The following is an 18,695-nucleotide window of genomic DNA, read 5'->3' as shown; positions in this document are numbered from 1 at the left end:
ATTTTAAACTCAATTTTCCTATGAGCTGCTGTAAAGTGGATCTGAATTTCAAATGATAATATACTGGCTCTCAAAAGTGCTTACAATCAGGCACCAAATTTCTTTGATAACCAGAAAAGCTCAATGGAATTTAATACAGGTCGTTGAGGTGAATGAGGTGGTAGATGGGAGATAGCAGGTAGAGACACTGCCACATTTTACCAATTTAGCCTATGACTGGTGTTGAAGCCATCCATTGAAGCCAGTAGGCATGGAATGCTCATGTCAAAGCCTTACTGCTTTCAGGCTTGCAAAAGAACAAGCCCTGTTCAAAGGCGCTGCCAATGTCAATGTGCCAGCTTCTGATTGGCATGTAGCTTTTGATCCCAGGAATGCCCTGCACGGTTGACACTTTATGAAGTTAGGTCTTCCTGGAAAGATGAAAGACCGGGTTCTCTCCGGCCAGTGGGCAACACCATCACGGTTGACATTCAATTCCATCTAACGTGTCACATTTTCAAGACATCAAACAGAAAGTCAAAATGTCCTCCTTGGACGTGAGGCATATTTTGCTTCCTCCCTGCCCACGTGAATTGACAAATTCCTGAATTCTGTTCCACACACTTAGGTTGGATGGTCTGCTTTCAGAGGTGAGTCAACCAGCAACAACTTGAATAACTCGCCTAGAGTAAAGGAACCTAAAGCTTGCACTCACTTTCCACTGTTAGGTTGAGAAAGGTCTTCCATTTAATAGATTAGCACAGTATAGCTGTTTTCCTAGAGAAGTATGTTCTTAACATTTCTAGTTAAACTAAGTAAGAAGAATCCACAGAGTTGGCTTTCTAAGGAAGAGGCATTGACAGCTGCACTCGATCACTAATGACAGTCCCTTGCTCTTTTTGCTCAGAATGTCTGAAGGATAGTGAATAGTTTCTCTACTCACTTGCAAAAACATATTTGTGGAGAACAGCATTTCCTCAGTCATCACTAATTCAGTCAATAAATTAGCCCATTTCAGTTTTCTGCTTTATTTACTTAGTCCCTGTGATCCCTGTATTTATGAATTCAAACATGAACACTATATTTATAAACAGTCACAGTTCAAAAGCTAGCCTTGTATTTATGAACACAGATTCTCTGTATTGCCAAATGCTTACCAGTTTTCCATTCCAGAGGACTGCTCTGTATAAGAGCAGATTTATTAGCAATCAAACAGTATTCTTCAACTGCCTCAGGCTGGTGCATGTGTACAAGGTACACAATTAAATTTCATGAAAAACAGGAAGATCAAAATAAATAACTAAACCCAAAGTTAAAGTAGCCTTAATAACATTTATTACACAATATTAAACTGTGGCTTCAGGAATAGTGTGTCCTCTTGTTGAGTATATCGTTTACTGTTGAAATTCCAAGTGCAACCTCGAACCACTCATTTCTGTTTCTCTACACTTTCTAACAAAGCAAAAAGAACATTGATCAAAGTTGCATCATCAATGATTGTAACTGTGGCTGATTTTTATTGCAAGTTGTTCTTGGACCCTTAGCATCATCAGACTCTCGGGGCAATGGTGTGTTACAGTTCATTTGGAATGTGCATTGCTATGGCAACATGCACGTTTATACATGGTGTAGTGTAAACTTATGGAGAGTGACACTGGGGAGGCTCCAATTTTTTTTCCTTCACAGGAAGAAGGATCTCTCATACTCTTACTGCCTGCCAAGAGTATGGGTTGGAAGGAGTTGCAGGTTGGTACTCAACATGTAAATGCATGATGAACATATCTGCTTTAGCTACTAACTCACGGGGTTGGAATAAAACCCAGAGCTTCAGGCTCAGAGCCAGAGATGCCACATAATGGCACAAGAGAGAAGAATAGAATATAACAGAATCCCTACAGTGTAGAAACAGGTCCTTCGGCCCAGCAAGTCCACACAGACCCTCTGAACAGTATCCCACCCAGATCCATTCCCCTATTACTCTACAATTCCCTCTGACTGATGCACCTAACTTACACATCCCTGAACACTATGGACAATTTAGCATGGTTAATTCATTTAACCTGCACATCTCTCTCCCAGTAGACCCTCCAGGCACTCAAATTTCCTCTACTAGATCAACCACAGCATCGAGGCAGAAATTTATTGAATTAATGGCCAGTCAAGAGCCTTATTCCACTGCTACTGGTATTCTACCAGTGACAGAGGGGCAGAATGCCATATGGTGAAGCTGGCCAGTAAAAGATGGCAGCTCTTTTTTTGTTTTTTCATTCATAAGATGAGGGCATCACTGGTTAGGCCGGCATTTATTGGCCACTCCCAATTACCCAAAGAGCAGTAAAGAGTCATCTCCATTGCTGTGCGTCTGGAGTCACCTCGAGGTCAGGTTCCTTCCCTAATGCGCATTAGTGAACCATACGGGGCGTTTTTTTTCCCCTGATGATTGGCAATGGATTCATCATCATCATTAGTGTTTTAATTCTTCACTTTTAAAAAAAAATCACTGAAATAAAATTCTATCATTCACTATGGCAGAATTTGTCCTGGGCTCCTCAAAACATTATCTCAGTCTCTTGATTAACAGTCCATCAATAATACCACAAGGCCATTGCCTTTCCTGCATGTTCAAGGAGGAAGGAGGACCATTCTGATCTGACACACCCTCTAACATCAGGTCAAAAATGACATTTACCCCCTCCAGCCATCAATATATAACCCCAACCTGTGTAACTTGGTCTGACCAGAATAGCTCAAGTAGGTTCTACAAAGGTTCTGCATTTTAGGCCACCTCCATGGCTGTTTCAGGAGTTAGCTGCAGTCCTAGCAGAAAGAGCTCTTGGCAGGACAACCTGCAAACTCAGAGTTGGAATCCCTGAAAGAAGGCAGTTGACCATTGACTTAAATGAGCTGGTGCTCAGTGTAGGCACAGTGGGCTGAAAGGCCCCCTTCTGCACTGTAATACTGTGGTGATCCAGTCAAAGCCAGCTCTGGTCAGTACAGACTGCTTAGTGGCTCTCCAGTGGTGAGCAGGGAAATTCCTGGTACCATGAGATTTAGCTGCTGATTTCCTCACTTCTGCTTTCACATGGTTCCACTCCAACCAGTCTTGCTTCAAGCTGGAAGAACTTCTACGAATTAACTCTTCACCTATACGTCACCTTCAGTTCATCCCTTAATATTCACAGCTAGGATGAATCATGGCTCAGTTCTTGTGCTGTAAACTGATGGCACAAAATTCACTGAACGCAACATTTACTGGCCTGAAAAGCCTGGGTGACACGTATGAATAACAACTCTTGTCAGCTACAAAATAGTTAACACTATCAAATTCGTAATGGCTAGTTTGTCAGATTGCAGTAACTAGCTAGGGTTGTTCATTGCTCACCTTTTGATGGATCCAGGCAATATCATGAGGGGAATCGTACCAGCTAAAACTAGTCAGCGCTACCGAATGTTAGTATGCACCTTTTCAAGAGGAGACACACCATGGTTGGAGAAGATGCTCGCATCATCTATCCTTATTTTGTACTTATTGTCAAGGTGGCAGTTTTGAATTTTCCCCCAACATTTTCCAAATGATCCTGAGATTATAATCAGCACTTGATCACAACAGTACTAAGAACTTTCCCTTAGAATGACCAATGGCCAGCTGTTCACTTAATGGCTTTACAATCAAAATTGATATTTCTTATAAAACACTCCCTTAGAGCACGTTCAGTAATAAATGGAAACAAAAACAGAAATTGCTGGAAAAGCTCAGCAGGTCTGGCAGCATCTGTGGGGGAGAAATCAGAGTTAATGCACTGAAATTTCCAGAAGCCAGGGTTAGAATAGATCGAGAACAATTAATAAGGAAATCACAACCGGAAACCTCAGCTTAATATTTTGATGTTACTAATTTTTAGGGTACTATACATTGGATTGAAGTAACATTTTAGGGTTTGGTTTTGGCTATCTTTTTAAATAGTTTTGTTTCAATTTCACCTATTGAGATAGCTAACGGTTAGAGCAGCTAAGGCTGTTTAAATTATCTAACAGCTGAAAATCAATTCCACATTTGACCAAGTGTGACATCAAAGGGAGCTAGCAAAGAAAGAAGGCTATAGTTGTTTGAGACCAATCACCTCCGCCTTAGAGTAATGCTGCAATGCTTCCTCAGAGATGCTCAAACATTTTCATTGTTTAAATTGGCAATGTTTGCTGATTATACAGTATTTGGAACTGTTAGCAACTCTTAAACACTAAAGCTGTTTGTATCCTCAGATCAAGACATGGCAACATGCAGCACTGCTATGATAAGCAGGAATTAAAATTTGTTTCACACAAGCTCTAGGTAATGGCTACTGTCTACAAAAGGTAATGCAGAGTAACTTGGGTCTGATTGGGATATGATCTCATCATATGGGATCTGCTAGAAACACACCATCTGTCCTGGTTGCTACGGGTCAGGGTCCCACATTAAAATTTACTGAAAATGGCCAGCTTTAACACCAACAGGAAAAAAAAACAGCAACTGAGGCTAGTAATTCAACTCTGGATTCCCCCAAAGCTTTCTTCTACCTATTAGGCACATGCCAGGATTAGATTAGATTCCCTACAGTGTGGACACAGGCCCTTTGGTCCAACAAGTCCACACCGACCCTCTGAAGAGTAACCACTCAGACCCATTTCCCTCTGACTAATGCACCGAACACTATGGGCAATTTAACTTGGCCAATTCACCTGACCTGCATATCTTTGGACTGTGGGAGGAAACCGGAGCACCCGGAGGAAACCCACGCAGACATGGGGAGAATGTGCAAACTCCACACACAGTCGCCCAAGGTTGGAATTGAACCTGGGACCCTGGTGCTGTGAGGCAGCAGTGCTAACCACTCAGCCACCATGCCGCCCTTTAATAATGGATTATTTCCCATTTTGCCTGGATGAATGCAGCACCAATAATGCTCACAAGGATGCAGCCTACTTGATTATCCATTCTCCATTCACCACCTTTAGCATTCACTTCCCTCACCACTGACATATTAGAGACTACAGCTCACACTGCAACAATTCACCAAGGCGTTTTCAACAGCATCTTCCAAACCCACAACCTCTACCACAAAGGAGATTAAGGGATTCAGATATATTGGAACCCCTCCAACTCACACACCAACCTGACTTGAAAATTTCTCCGTTTCTTTAACATCATTGGGTCAAAATCCTGGAATTCCTATCTTATAACACGGTGGATGTACCTACATTATCTGGATTGCAATGTTCAAGGCAGCAGATTACCACCATTTTGTCAGGGGGTATTGGGGGTTGACAATAAGAATTAGCCTTTCCAGTAACATTCACATCACATGAACAAACAGAAGAAACTAATGAAGTCTTTCACATCTACATAAATAGTTAAAGCGGGACTGAGTTTAACATTTCTGTCATCTCAAATAAGACAGTTTGACCAGTGGAATACTTAACCATCAGTATTGCAGTTTAGGTTATGCTGAGGCCACACTTTTCAAACTGAATTATGAGCGCATACCTTATCCAAGTCTAGCTGAGACTTGTAGATAAATGGTCTATTCCTTGAGCAAGGTGTGATATTCAGAAAATAAGAGGGTGGAGAGCTGATTCCGATGTTATCAACTCCACACTTCTATGCATTTGCTTCAAATGCTGTCCATTAGGTCTGAGCACAACTATTGCTAAGATGTGGTGATGTGCTGTACTTAGAACAACTTGCATTTGTTCATTCACAAGGACCTCAGTACATTGTGCAAGAAATTCCTAAATTTGAAATGATTTTTTGATTCAAAAGTAAGTAACAATCAACAGAACATTTCAGACTGAATGCTGGCATAGTAATGTACAAAGTATAGAGTTGTGATTTAGCAAGGTGATATTCCGGACTTTATATTAAAATATATAATTATGCCTTGTAAAGTATATTATAAAGTCACAGATTTTCTAGAAAAGATGGAAGAAAATAGTAATGAAGCAAACACGTCAGATACAGTTTCACCTACTTGACAATAAATGATGATTACAGCAACTCAATGCTAAGGTGACTTCAAATTAGAAGAACATCATTTTAAAAAGCAGATACAGCATTAAGATGCTTATCTACCAGATTGTTATCTTCAAATAGTTTGGGGTTATTAGTGCAAGCACTGAAACATAGTTTTATTCAGATACTTAAAATATTTTGCTAGGTTTCCAGTAATGCAAGGATATGTTTTCTTTTTGAAAACTATTCTTGGTACTTACCAGCAACTTTCAGAGAGCCTGCTCCTGAACTGGTCATTGGTGAAGTTACTCCAACTGGTGCTGCACCCTTTTTCAGTGAACTGGTTTGTCCAGTGGATTGCTGTTTCTTTAGTTCTCCTTTTGTCGTTTCTTCTGCTGACTCAGTGCGGATACGTCTCCACTTTGTGTTTTGATCCATCTTAAGATTGCTGGCATCATAGCCACCCTCAGACTTTTTCGGGCCTTTACTTTCAGAACCACTGTACCAGGTCAGACCACTCTCAACCATGGAACGCTTTTCTGCATCAGTTCGGAGCTGCAAAGTAATTTATACTGATCAGTCAACAAGTGTTCAGCACAAAAGTGAAAATCCAACCATTCACAGCTATAAAGTCAACATTGTAACAAGTGTTAAAGCTAAATTCTGTTATGTAAATTATGTACCAACTATTAACAAATTGAGGTGTTGTCACTGTCAGAGGAAGTCCTTACAGCAGAGGGCTGTCAAGGCTGCATTGTTAAGTCTATTGCGGTGGAGACAGACAGATTGTTAATTAGTCAGAAATGAATTAGAGGGAAAGAGGAGTTAAGGATGATTAGGTCAGTCATGATCTCATTGAATGGCAGAGAAGGCTCAATGGGTGAATGGCCTATATCTGCTCCGACATCTTATGGTCTTAAATACAATATCTGATTTAAACAAGATTCAATCAAGTCATCTGGTTCAGGATTTATGAAATTCTCATGTGGTATGGAGCCAGGCTAAAGGTTATGAAAATAGACATAACTGTCTGATAAAATTGACTTATTATCCTTTCTTCAGTTGCAACAGCTAAGTGCAATTATACCCCAGATCAGTTTGTTGAGAGTCCAATTTTAAGTCTTAGAACAGTTACAACAGAGTCGGAAGCTTTTGGTCCAGCACATCTGTGCTGTTTCGCTGTCAGTTCCACTGCACCACAGCCTGACAATAATTAGCAGAAAAGATTTGCAAGGACCATGCCTTTTTGAAAAAAACCCAATAGCCAGAAATGAGAAAGCGGCATTGTAAACCGGTATTTGAAAGGATACTGATTGTTTTGAAAGCAAGTAACTAGACTTCCATAGCAAACATCATATATAGAACTGTCCGAACAGGCAGTCATTGAAGTTTGAGTTGCAGACAATTTGGGTCTGAGGCAGGGTGTGTGGACGAAGCACTGGCTGGCAAAAAGAAGTTCATTGGTCTGTGAACAAGTGACCAGTTATCAATGACAAAATTACAGAGAGCAGAGACGGAAAAACACATGGTCAGTTTTCCTCAGCTTGGGAGTGGCCTGTGTTCTCTGCATAACCTGAAGAGAACTTGTTTGTGTTTCCTTCAACTGTTATTATGAGCTGTGACTTTTAACTGATAAGTTAGAGACTTTATTGAAAAAAAAGTGAACCAGCCACCTTGTGCCATTTATCATGTAGTAGAAGCATATGGTGAAAGAGGACTGAAGCATTTGTGCTGGCCAGCCAAAGAGACAAAAGGTTCAGCTGAAAACAGAACTTGGAACACAGACTAACGAACTCCTGTCCAGTGTTTCCATCTATCCAACAACGTATGTCCCTTGTCTGATGGTCTGTGTGCATGCAGTGAGACAGAGAGAGAGGAGGGGAGGGAAAAAGAGAGGGGAAGGAAAAAGAGAGGGGAGGGGAGAGAGGGAGGGGGAGAGAGAAAGGGGTGGGGAGGGAGAGAGAAAGATAGATAAGGGGGTTTCAGTGTTATTATGTAGTGTTTTATCCTGATGGCTTACCTGTAGCTAATTACTTGAAAAACAGTAATTCTTGTTCAGTATATAAACATGGTTCATGTTTTCTATTAACCTGGGTCTGAAAGTCAGGAAACTTTGCAAACTTGATAAAATGTCTAACTTTTGTGATGACTCTGGGAAAAGAAGGGTTTAATTCCAAGCTGGCTCCTCCATTTACCTTATGAAAACTATTATTGAGTCTGCTCGACAATAGTTTCTGCATTCTAGATCTGAATCATTCATTGAGTAAAAAGAATTCCTGTATACCTTGATTCTTTGGTCATTCATACTGACAAGGAACAAAAGTAGGTCACTTTGATCTTTGAGTCTGTTCCATCATTCAATAAGATCATGGCTGGTCTGATTTTAACTTCGACCATCCTGAATATCTCCAACAGATTCTTAATTACCAAGGGGATGAAAGACAATCTACCTGTCCATTAAAAATATTTAAAGATTCATTATCCAGTATCATTTCAGGAAGAGGATTGTACAGCCTCTAAGACCTTTTAAAAAAAAAGTTCCCATCTCTGTCTCATATATTCATCTTAAACCAGTGTATCCTGGTTATTGGAGGAGAAAGTGAGGTCTGCAGATGCTGGAGATCAGAGCTGAAAATGTTTTGCTGGAAAAGCGCAGCAGGTCAGGCAGCATCCAGGGAACAGGAGAATCGACGTTTCGGGCATAAGCCCTTCTTCAGGAATGAGGAAAGTGTGTCCAGCAGATTATTGACCCTCAGAACAATGGGATTAGATTTTCCAATGTACTCTCTGATAATAGTGGAGACTGGATAGCGTCGTCAATACCTTCCCGCAAACAGACCAAAATCAAAACATCCTGATTAAACTCTTCTCAATCTTTTTATTGCTAAGGAGGAGCACAACCATAGCTTCTTGGAGAAAGGTTATCAAAAAGAAAGATGAACATTGTTCCTCTCACCACAGCTGCTGCTTCACTTGCTTCACATTTCCAGCTTTGTCTGTTTTTATTTCGGATTTTCAGAGTGCAGTATTTTGTATTTGCAATGAAGAATATTTACATTTGTTCAGTCAGCAAACAAGCCCATGTATAATTGATTTGAGAATATTTAATGTGTTTAAAACTCCATAGAGCACACTTGCATTACATCAGCCAGACTAAGGTTTGCATGAGGTCCCAGAAGATGAATGGATAATCTGCAAGTCTACGTTGTTACTGTACTTCAGATCTTTCACATAACTACTGTAACCAAATATATTTGATCGAATAGTTAGTATGCAAATGAAAGAAATATATAACATTGACAACTGACTTCTTGTCATGTCTTGATGTCATGCACTGACATTTTTACCTTCTCCATATAATTGGGAGTAAGAATATAACGTTAGCTTAACATTCAGTATTCAATATTGAAAAGGTCACACCTAGATACCTTGGATAATAAACAAAGGGATAAAATTGACCACTAACACTGAAGTCACATTCTCCTTTTTGTTGCTGAGACTAACCACTTTGAAATGGGATGAGGACAGTTTGCTTGGTCAGATTTCCAGGGAAAAAAAAATGACTAACATGTATAATGCATTGAATCAGATTCTGTTATATTTTCCACAACTTTGATCTATCCTTTTACAATTAATGATGTTCCATGAGAAATATTTTACTGGTAAACATGTAGGTTTGGCATGTGCAAGAAACAAAACTAACAATTTCCAAAATTTACAAATATGGTTGACTTTATTATGCCTTATTAAACTCAGATTAAACTTGACTAAAGTCTCAGCAATGTGCTTGATAATGTTTTGAGTCTTGATTGCCAAATATCAATTTTGCAAATTTGAATTGTGTGGAAAGTTTGAGAATATAATTTCAAAACAAAACAGATTAACTCATATTTTTATCATCCTTTCATTTCAGAAAGGGAGAGATGGTGTTCTACAAAATGCACAATTTGGGAAACAAAAATGCTTTCTGCATCGTGCAAGCTGAAAAAACCTTCAAAGATGGAACATACACAAGTGTCTGGGCAATTCCTCAACTACTGCTGCCAAATACACTTAAATAAGTCACAAAAAAATACAACTTAAAACAATCCTGGTTGCTGGGATACAGTTAGTTGTGCAAGTACCTACAAAAAAAAACGCTCAAAAGTTTAAGCTTCTCCATTAAATTGTGTTCAAACAGATCTCCCACAACAGTACCAATCATGTTTTAACTTTTCACCCAAGGTTTCTTTTGCCAGGACCTTTGCAGGATTCTCTCAACATTGTGCTTTGTCTTTATGCAAAATATTATTTCTGATCTTTTAAGTGCTTCTTTTAAAAAAAAGGATTTAGAACAAAGTCCTTAAGTGACCTGTCCTGAATTTTCTGTTTATTAAAATGCAGCTTCATGGCTGAAGCATCATCATCTTCAACACTGAAAAGCTTTCTAGATTGCAGGTTCCTAAACATATTGTGCCATTTGTGCAAAAATATTGGGTGAATTAGTTTAAAATTGAAATATTAGGACATGATGAGAAAATAAACTTGCTTGAGTTCAGTTTTGTGTACTGCCTTCAACATCTTTATCTGATTTGGTAATATTTATGTTATCACATCAAGTACAAGGACCCAGTTTTTATTTTTACATAAGTTAAATCTCTCAAACTGTCAGAAACCGCACCTTGACGGTGTACTGGTTGTGTATTTCAATGTCTTGTTTAATTAATTTCAAGCTTGATAACTGTAGGGGATGTCTTTCATCTCCAATATGTGAACATTATCATAGAGGTGTAAATCAAATTAGGAGATACAGGTTTTTTTTTTACTCGTTTTAAATCTTGGTAAAAATGCTAATTTAAGCTCAGATGACTTCCTTTATTGCACTGGTTTCACAAAACAGTTAACCTGTGTATTTAATTTGATCCACAGGAGTCCCAAGTAATTAAATCCCAATGATTAAAAAAAATCAATAGTCCATGTTTTACCACTATCATGACACCTATTTCAGATTTGAAAATAAGAACCTATTTTTTAAAGAACAACCTTGGTTGGTATGGTGCACTTGTATGAGTCAACTTTGGAGTGCAGAGTGGCTGATATGGATATGGAGCTATTGGCCAAAGGGTCCTCCCCACACCATCCCTTTTTCCAACCCTACCACGTTGACTTGCTGATGTCCTTTTGGAGAAGAAATCTGCTGTCCTTGCCTAGTTTGGTGATTGACATTCCATTGATTTATCAATATCCTAAAGTGTACATTCTAAACAAACATATGTTATGAGAATCTTTATAACTAACAGGTGAAGTATTAAATAGAACCACAAAAGACAAAACACACAAGTGAGCATAAAAATGTTTTTCAATCTACTAGATCAATATTCTACAAATGCCCTTTTAAAGTTTGCAAGTTCTGAAGTACAGGCAGTACACGACCATCTCATTGTATGCAAAATTTGCATCTTCCACAAATGATAAATACTGATCTGTGGTCAGTTCTTACGGATATTGTTAGCTATAAGTCAACTTTACATACATTGCCTCTTGAATACAAAAGATTAATTGTTGTGAAACTTCCAAGAAGTCATATCTATCTGGAATCTGTAGTTTTCTAACCTTCGATATTCTGAAAAAATACTCTGCAATTAAAATAATCTCTTACCAAAACAGGTTAAATCAATTGTGAACCAAAAGCAAGTTTGCCTTTTTGCTTCTCCATGGGTAGGAGCAGCTTTGGAAGGACAACCAGTTCAATGAATAGTAAAACTGATGTGGTTGCTGCACTCACTATTTTTTGTTAATTCAAAAGATTTTGCCTTTAAAAAAGGACAGAATGAGGGTTTTCCTTAATTTATTAAGGATTATGACTTGCACGCGGTCTCTAATTTAAAATTATGCTTTTTGGGATAAAGTTGGCAGATGCTGCTGCCATTCAATCCGCAGAGAATGTAACTTAACAAAAAGAGACTGTGACCACTTATTTTAAATTGCAATATCTAATTATTACATCTCTCTCCCAAAATTCACTGTTATCATCTGTTTTGACCAAAGATTTTAAAAGGAGAACAAATGGACTAGAGTCAGCATATTGTGAACATAATTGTCATGGATGCTATCCATATTGTCCATCATCATACTGTACATTTCACCAACAGTATCATATGTTCTATCTTGCAGACGTGAATGCAGAGGTTAATGCTATCCCATCACCAGACAAGGATATGCTTAACCACAGTGGCACAACAGCTGATTGAGACCTCTCTATCATATTTTAAATAGAGATTCTTGCTCTCTAAAAGAATCTTCAACATAATTAAGCAGTATAATTTAATTTTGTACTGTGTCACACATCTGCTCAAATTACATTTAAACAATATCAGGGTGCATCTTCCTGATTTTTACTGCCAGCTCAATGAGGGAAAAGATGATGAAAAACACAATTCTCTACCCCTTTACGCATCAAACAACTGAGAGGGACAGACACAGAGAAATCTAGGGAGCATGCAACACAACTGTGGCCATGAAAAGGGCAGATGGGCCTCAAAGCCTGCTTGAAGAATTGCTCCCCTGGTCTGCTGCTAGGATGTGGGTGTCCCTGGCTAATCCAGCATTTATCACCCATTCCTAATTGCCCAGAATGCAGCTTAGATTCAACCATATGGCTGAGAGTTTGGAGTGACACATAGGCGGGACCAAGGAAGGATAGGTGATTTCATTCCCTAAAATACATTAGTGAACTAGGGTTTTTACACCAGTGGTTATATGGGTACTATGAGAAACACAGAAAACGGGATAAGTCTAATGTCATTCAGCCCTTAAAGCCCACTCTTAGGTTAGCATTTGTTTTCCATTCCAGACATTTTTTGGGGTCTCAGAATTCCACCAGCTGCTGTGCTGGGATCCAAACCCACGTCCCTGGAACATTAGCCGGGTAATCTGGATTAACGTCCAGTGACAGTGCCACCATCTGAAAGTGATAACCACTAGTACCGTGCCTCAGCTGGTGAATCATTACTCCATGTTGAACACCACTTGGAGAAAACACAGGGAATGGCAAGGGCACAGAATGTACTCTGGTTGGGAAAATTCAATGTTCAATGTTCATCACCAAGAGGGGCTCAGCAGCAACACTGCTGACCTCGTAGTTTGAATCTGAAGGGATTTGCCTGTTATATTAGGTCTGCCACAGCTGATGCGGGAACTAACAGGAGGGGGTAAAACATCATCCTCAATCTGCATGCATTTGTCCATGACTGAATCACTAGGAATAAACATTGCACAGCCCTTGTGGAGACAAAGTTCTGTTGAATTATTAAGGACACTCTCCAATGTGTTGTGTGGCACTCTCAATGGGCTTAACTGGACAGACATTGACCAGATCTAGCAACTCAAGACTGGGCATAATCTGCAACCTTATGGCTGGCATATCTCCCACTCTATTATTATCATCGAACCAGGGGATCAACCCTGGTTCAAAGAAGAGTGCAGGAGGGCATACCAGGAGCAGCATGAGGCATTAACCCCATGAGGTTACAACACAGGACTGACTGACACAAAGCTTGCAAAGCAAAATCAGCAGCAGATAATAGAAATGATGAGCTATTTCACAACCAGTAGATCAGATCTAAGCTTTGCAATCCTACCACATCCAATCGTGAATTGCTGGGTCATTTACTAAACTCACTAGGGCAGGAAACTCTACAAATGATGAAGGGTTTGTCATATGAAGAGAGATTGAACACTTTATGCCTATACTCTCGGGACTTTAGAAGAATGAGGGTAGATCTAATTGAATATTCAAGATGATAAAAGGTGTGGATAAAGTAGACGTGGATCAGATGCTTCCTCTTGTGGGGCATTCTAGGGTGAGAGGTCATAGTCTTAGGATAAGGGGAAGCAAATTTAAAATAGATTTGAGGAGCAACTACTTCTCTCAAAAGGTATTTGAACCTGTGGAATTCACTACCGCAAAGTGCAGTGGATGCTGGGACAGTGAATAAATTTAAGGAGTTAGATAAATTTTTAATTGGTAATGGGTTGAAGGGATATGGAGAGAAGGGAGGAAAATGGGGGCGAGGGTATATTAGCCAAGATCGAATGGCAGTGCAGACTCGATGGGCCGAATGGCCAAATTCTGCTCCTATATCTTATGATGTTATAAATGTTATAGAAGCTTCAATGATTGGGAGCCCAGCACATCAGTACAAAAGATAAGGCCAAAGCATTTGCAACAAACTTCAGTCAGAAGTTCTGGAGGTCCCAAACATCACAGATGCCAGTCTTCAGCCAATTCAATTCACTCAAGGCTATGGCTTTGATGACATTTTCAACAACAATACGGCAGCACAGTGGCACAGTGGTTAGCACTGCTGCCTCACAGCGCCAAAGACCCGGGTTCAATTCCCACCTCGGGCAACTGTCTGTGTGGAGTTTGCACGTTCTCCCCGTGTCTGCGTGGGTTCCCTCCGGGTGCTCCAGTTTCCTCCCACAGTCCAAAGATGTGCAGGTTAGGTGAATTGGCCATGCTAAATTGCCAGTAGTGTTAGATGAAGGGGTAAATGCAAGGGAATGGGTCTGGGTGGGTTGTTCTTCGAGGGTCGGTGTGGACTTGTTGGGCCGAAGGGCTGTTTCCACACTGTAAGTAATCTAATCTAATACTAAATACATGCAGTCCTGAACTTGCCATGTCCAAGCCAAGCTGTTCCAGTACAACTATAACACAACACTGAAATCTACCTGGCCACATGAAAAATTTCCCAGCTATGTCTTATACACATAAATCAGGACAAATCAAACCCTGCCAATTACCATCTCATCAAATCTACTCTTGATCAGTAAAGTGATGGAAGGTGGTATCAATAGTGTTATCAAACAGCACTTCCAATGCAATAACCTGCTCACTGACACCCAGCTTGGATTCTGCCATGGTCACTCAATTCCTGGCCTCATTGTAGTCTTGGTTCAAACATGGTCAAAAGAGCTGAATTCTGGAGGGAAGGGGAGAGTGATGGTCATTGACATCAAAGCCATATTGGACCGTGCATGGCATCAATGATCCCAAGCAAAACTGGAGTCAATGTGAATCAAGAGAAAATTCTTTGCTGGTTGGAATCATACCAGGAACAAAGGAAGATGGTTTTCACTGTTGGAGGTCAGTCATTTCAGCTCCAGAACAAGTTTGCAGGCATTCCTCAGGTCATTTTCCGAACCAAAATGTTCGGAGCAGGTGGGACTTAAACTCAGGCCTTCTGGCTCAAGGGTAGGGACTTCTGAACAAGCACCCTCCGTGCCTCAGGATAATGTCCTATGCAATATCATCTTCAGCTGCTTCAACAACGATCTGTCCTTAATCATAATATCAGAAATGGGGATGTTTCATGATTTTTGCAGTGTTCAACACTATTTGCAACGCTGCAGATAACCGAAGTAGACTATGTCCAGATGTAACCAGGCTGGGACAATATTCAGGTTTGCGAGGATTGGTGCCAAGGAATATTTATGGTACCTAATTGCGAGGCAAAGAACTTTCTTGATACGAGATCCTAACCATTGCCACTCGATATTCAATGTTATTACCATCACTGAATCCGCCCCAAATTCAACATCCTGGGAGAGTGCCATTGACCAGAAATTGATTGAGCTATATAAATACAGTACCTACAAAATCAGTTCAGAAACTAGGAACCCTGCAGTAAGCCATTCACCTCTCAACTCCTCAAAACCTTTCTGCTATCTACAAGTTACAAGTCAGGAGTGTGATGGAATATTTCCCCACTTGCCTTGATGAGTGCAACTCCAAAAACAAGCAACTGGTGCCATCCAATGCAAAGTAGCTGAATTGAATGGTATCACATTCACACTTTCACAATCCCCACCATCGACACTCAGTAGCAGTGTGTACCATTGACAAGATTCATTGCAGAAATTCATCAAGGCACCTTATACAGCATCTTCCAAACCCACAACCACTACCACCTAGAAAGATAAGGGCTGCAAAGATGAACATGCCACTTGGGAGCTTCCCTCCGGGCCACTCACCATCCTGACTTGGAAACATAATGCCATTAATTCAATGTTGTTGGATAAAAATCCTGGAACTCCATTTCTAACTTCACTCTGGATCTATCTAAACCAGCAGTCCAAAAGGCAGCTCATCACCACCAACATCTCAAGGACTATTAAGGATGGGCAATAAATGTTAGTCCACCATCAAAATCCCATGAATTCATAAAAATAAAAGGACGTCCAAAGGTAGCAATCTAGATAACTCCCTGTACCATGTCTTGAATCCTCTGGGTCATCTCTCTTCTCAGCACTGCCATTAATTATCTAGACTTTGTTATGTAGGAGAGAATTTCAAAGTTTGCACTCAATATAAACCTGGAAAATTGTGAGGAAGATAGTGTAGAACTTTAACTGACAAAGTTGGTGGAATGCTGAAAATGTGTTGCTGGAAAAGCTGAGGCACGGAGGGTGCTTGTTCAGAGGTCAGGCAGCATCCAAGGAGCAGGAGAATCGGCGTTTCGGGCATGAGCCCTTCCTCAGGAATGAGGAAAGCGTGCCAAGCAGGCTAAGATAAAAGGTAGGGAGGAGGGACTTGGGGGAGGGGCTTTGGAAAAGCGATAGGTGGAAGGAGGTTAGGGGAGGGTGATAAGGTGAGGGTAATAGGCCGGAGTGGGAGTGGGGGCGGAGAGGTCAGGAAGAAGATTGCTGGTTAGGAAGGTGGTGCTGAGTTCGAGGGTTGGGACTGAGACAAGGTAGGGAGAGGGGAAATGAGGAAACTGGGAGAAATCGGAGTTCATGCCTTGTGGTTGGAGGGTTCCTAGGCGGAAGGTGAGGAGCTCTTCTTCCAGCTGTCGTGTTGCTATGGTCTGGCAATGGAGGAGTTCAAGGACCTGCATGTCCTTGGGAGGGGAAGTTGAAGTGTTGAGCCACGGGGTGGTTGGGTTGGTTGGTCCGGGTGTCCCAGAGGTGTTCTCCGAAACGTTCCGCAAGTAGGCGGCCTGTCTCCGCAATATAGAGGAGGCCACATCGGGTGCAGCGGATGCAGTAAATGACGTGTGTGGAGGTGCAGGTGAATTTGTGGCGGATATGGAAGGATCCCTTGGGGCCTTGGAGGGAAGTAAGGGGGGAGGTGTGGGCGCAAGTTTTGCATTTCTTGAGGTTGCAGGGGAAGGTGCCAGGAGTGGAAGTTGGGTTGGGGGTCTGGACCTGACGAGGGAGTCACGGAGGGAGTGGTCTTTTTAGAACGCTGATAGGTGCGGGGAGGGAAATATATCCCTGGTGGTGGGGTCCATTTGGAGGTGGCGGAAATGACGACGTATATGGAGGTTGGTGGGGTGGTAGATGAGGACCAGTGAGGTTCTGTCCTGGTGGCGATTGGAGGGGCGGGGCTCAAAGGCGGAGGAGCGGGAAGTGGAGGAGATGCGGTGGAGAGCATCGTCGATCACGTCTGGGGCGAAATTGCGGTCTTTGAAGAAGAAGGCCATCTGGGTTGTTCAGTATTGGAACTGGTCCTCCTGGGAGCAGATGCGGCGGAGACGAAGGAATTGGGAATATGGGATGGCGTTTTTACAGGGGGCAGGGTGGGAGGAGGTGTAGTCTAGGTAGCTGCGGGAGTCGGTTGGTTTATATTAAATGTCCATGTTGATTCGGTCGCCCGAGTTGGAAATGGAGAGATCTAGGAAGGGAGGGAGGAATCTGAGACGGTCCAGGTAAATTTGAGGTCGGGGTAGAAGGTGTTGGTAAAGTGGATGAACTGTTCAACCTCCTCGTGAGAGCACGCGGCAGCGCCGATACAGTCATCGATATAGCGAAGGAAAAGGTGGGAGGTGGTGCCAGTGTAGCTGTGGAAGATGGACTGTTCCACATATCCTACGAAGAGGCAGGCATTGCTGGGGCCCATGCGGGTGCCCATGGCTACTCATTTGGTTTGGAGGAAGTGGAAGGATTGGAAAGAGAAGTTGTTCAGAGTGAGGACCAGTTCAGTCAGTCGAAGGAGGGTGTCAGTGGAAGGGTACTGGTTGGTACGGTGGGAAAGGAAGAAGCGGAGGGCTTTGAGTCCTTCGTGATGGGGGATGGAGGTGTATAGGGACTGGATGTCCATGGTGAAGATAAGGCGTTGGGGACCGGGGAAGTGAAAATCATGGAAGAGGTGGAGGGTGTGGGTGGTGTCCCGAACGTAGGTGGGGAGTTCTTGGACTAAGGGGGACAGGACCGTGTCGAAGTATGCAGAGATGAGTTTGGTGGGGCAGGAGCAGGCTGAGACAATGGGTCGACCAGGGCAGTCAGGTTTGTGGATTTTGGGTAGAAGGTAGAAACGGGCAGTGCGGGGTTGTGGGACTATGAGGTTAGAGGCGGTGGATGGGAGATCCCCTGAGGTGATGAGGTTATGGATGGTCCTGGAGATGATGGTTTGGTGGTGGGAGGTGGGGTCATGGTCAAGAGGGCAGTAGGAGGAGGTGACCGCGAGTTGGCGGAATGGGCAAGTAGATAACAGATGAATTTCAATGCAGAGGAGAGTAGGAAGTGATACATTATTGCAGAAAGAACATCTAGTTACGTTATAAAGAGTACCACTCTAAAAAAGGGTGTGCAAGAGGAAATACCTGGATGTGTGTTCATGCATGAGGCATTAAATGCATCAGGGAAGTTTGAAAGGGCAGTTATTAAAGCATTTGGTATCATGGGCTTTTCCCACTTCACACTGGTAAACCTGTAATGTGTTCTTTCCGATCCATTCACACCCTTC

The 18,695-nt window shown here is 41.7% G+C and overlaps 1 protein-coding gene across 4 annotated transcripts in view; it reads right to left on the bottom strand.

Annotated features, from left to right (window-relative positions):
* Positions 1–18,695, bottom strand: part of nav1b (neuron navigator 1b) — a 638,783-nt gene that overhangs the window by 132,442 nt on the left and 487,646 nt on the right. For all 4 annotated transcript variants that reach the window (XM_043716841.1, XM_043716842.1, XM_043716844.1 and 1 more), the window contains one exon: positions 6,229–6,523. In XM_043716841.1, coding sequence (XP_043572776.1) covers positions 6,229–6,523 — 295 coding nt within the window. The remainder of the gene's footprint in view (positions 1–6,228; positions 6,524–18,695) is intronic.

This window comes from Chiloscyllium plagiosum, chromosome 26 (genome assembly GCF_004010195.1).
Source record: "Chiloscyllium plagiosum isolate BGI_BamShark_2017 chromosome 26, ASM401019v2, whole genome shotgun sequence".
NCBI lineage: Eukaryota > Metazoa > Chordata > Chondrichthyes > Orectolobiformes > Hemiscylliidae > Chiloscyllium > Chiloscyllium plagiosum.
Note: the sequence above shows the minus strand (reverse complement) of the source record. Positions and strands in the feature narration are given on the sequence as shown.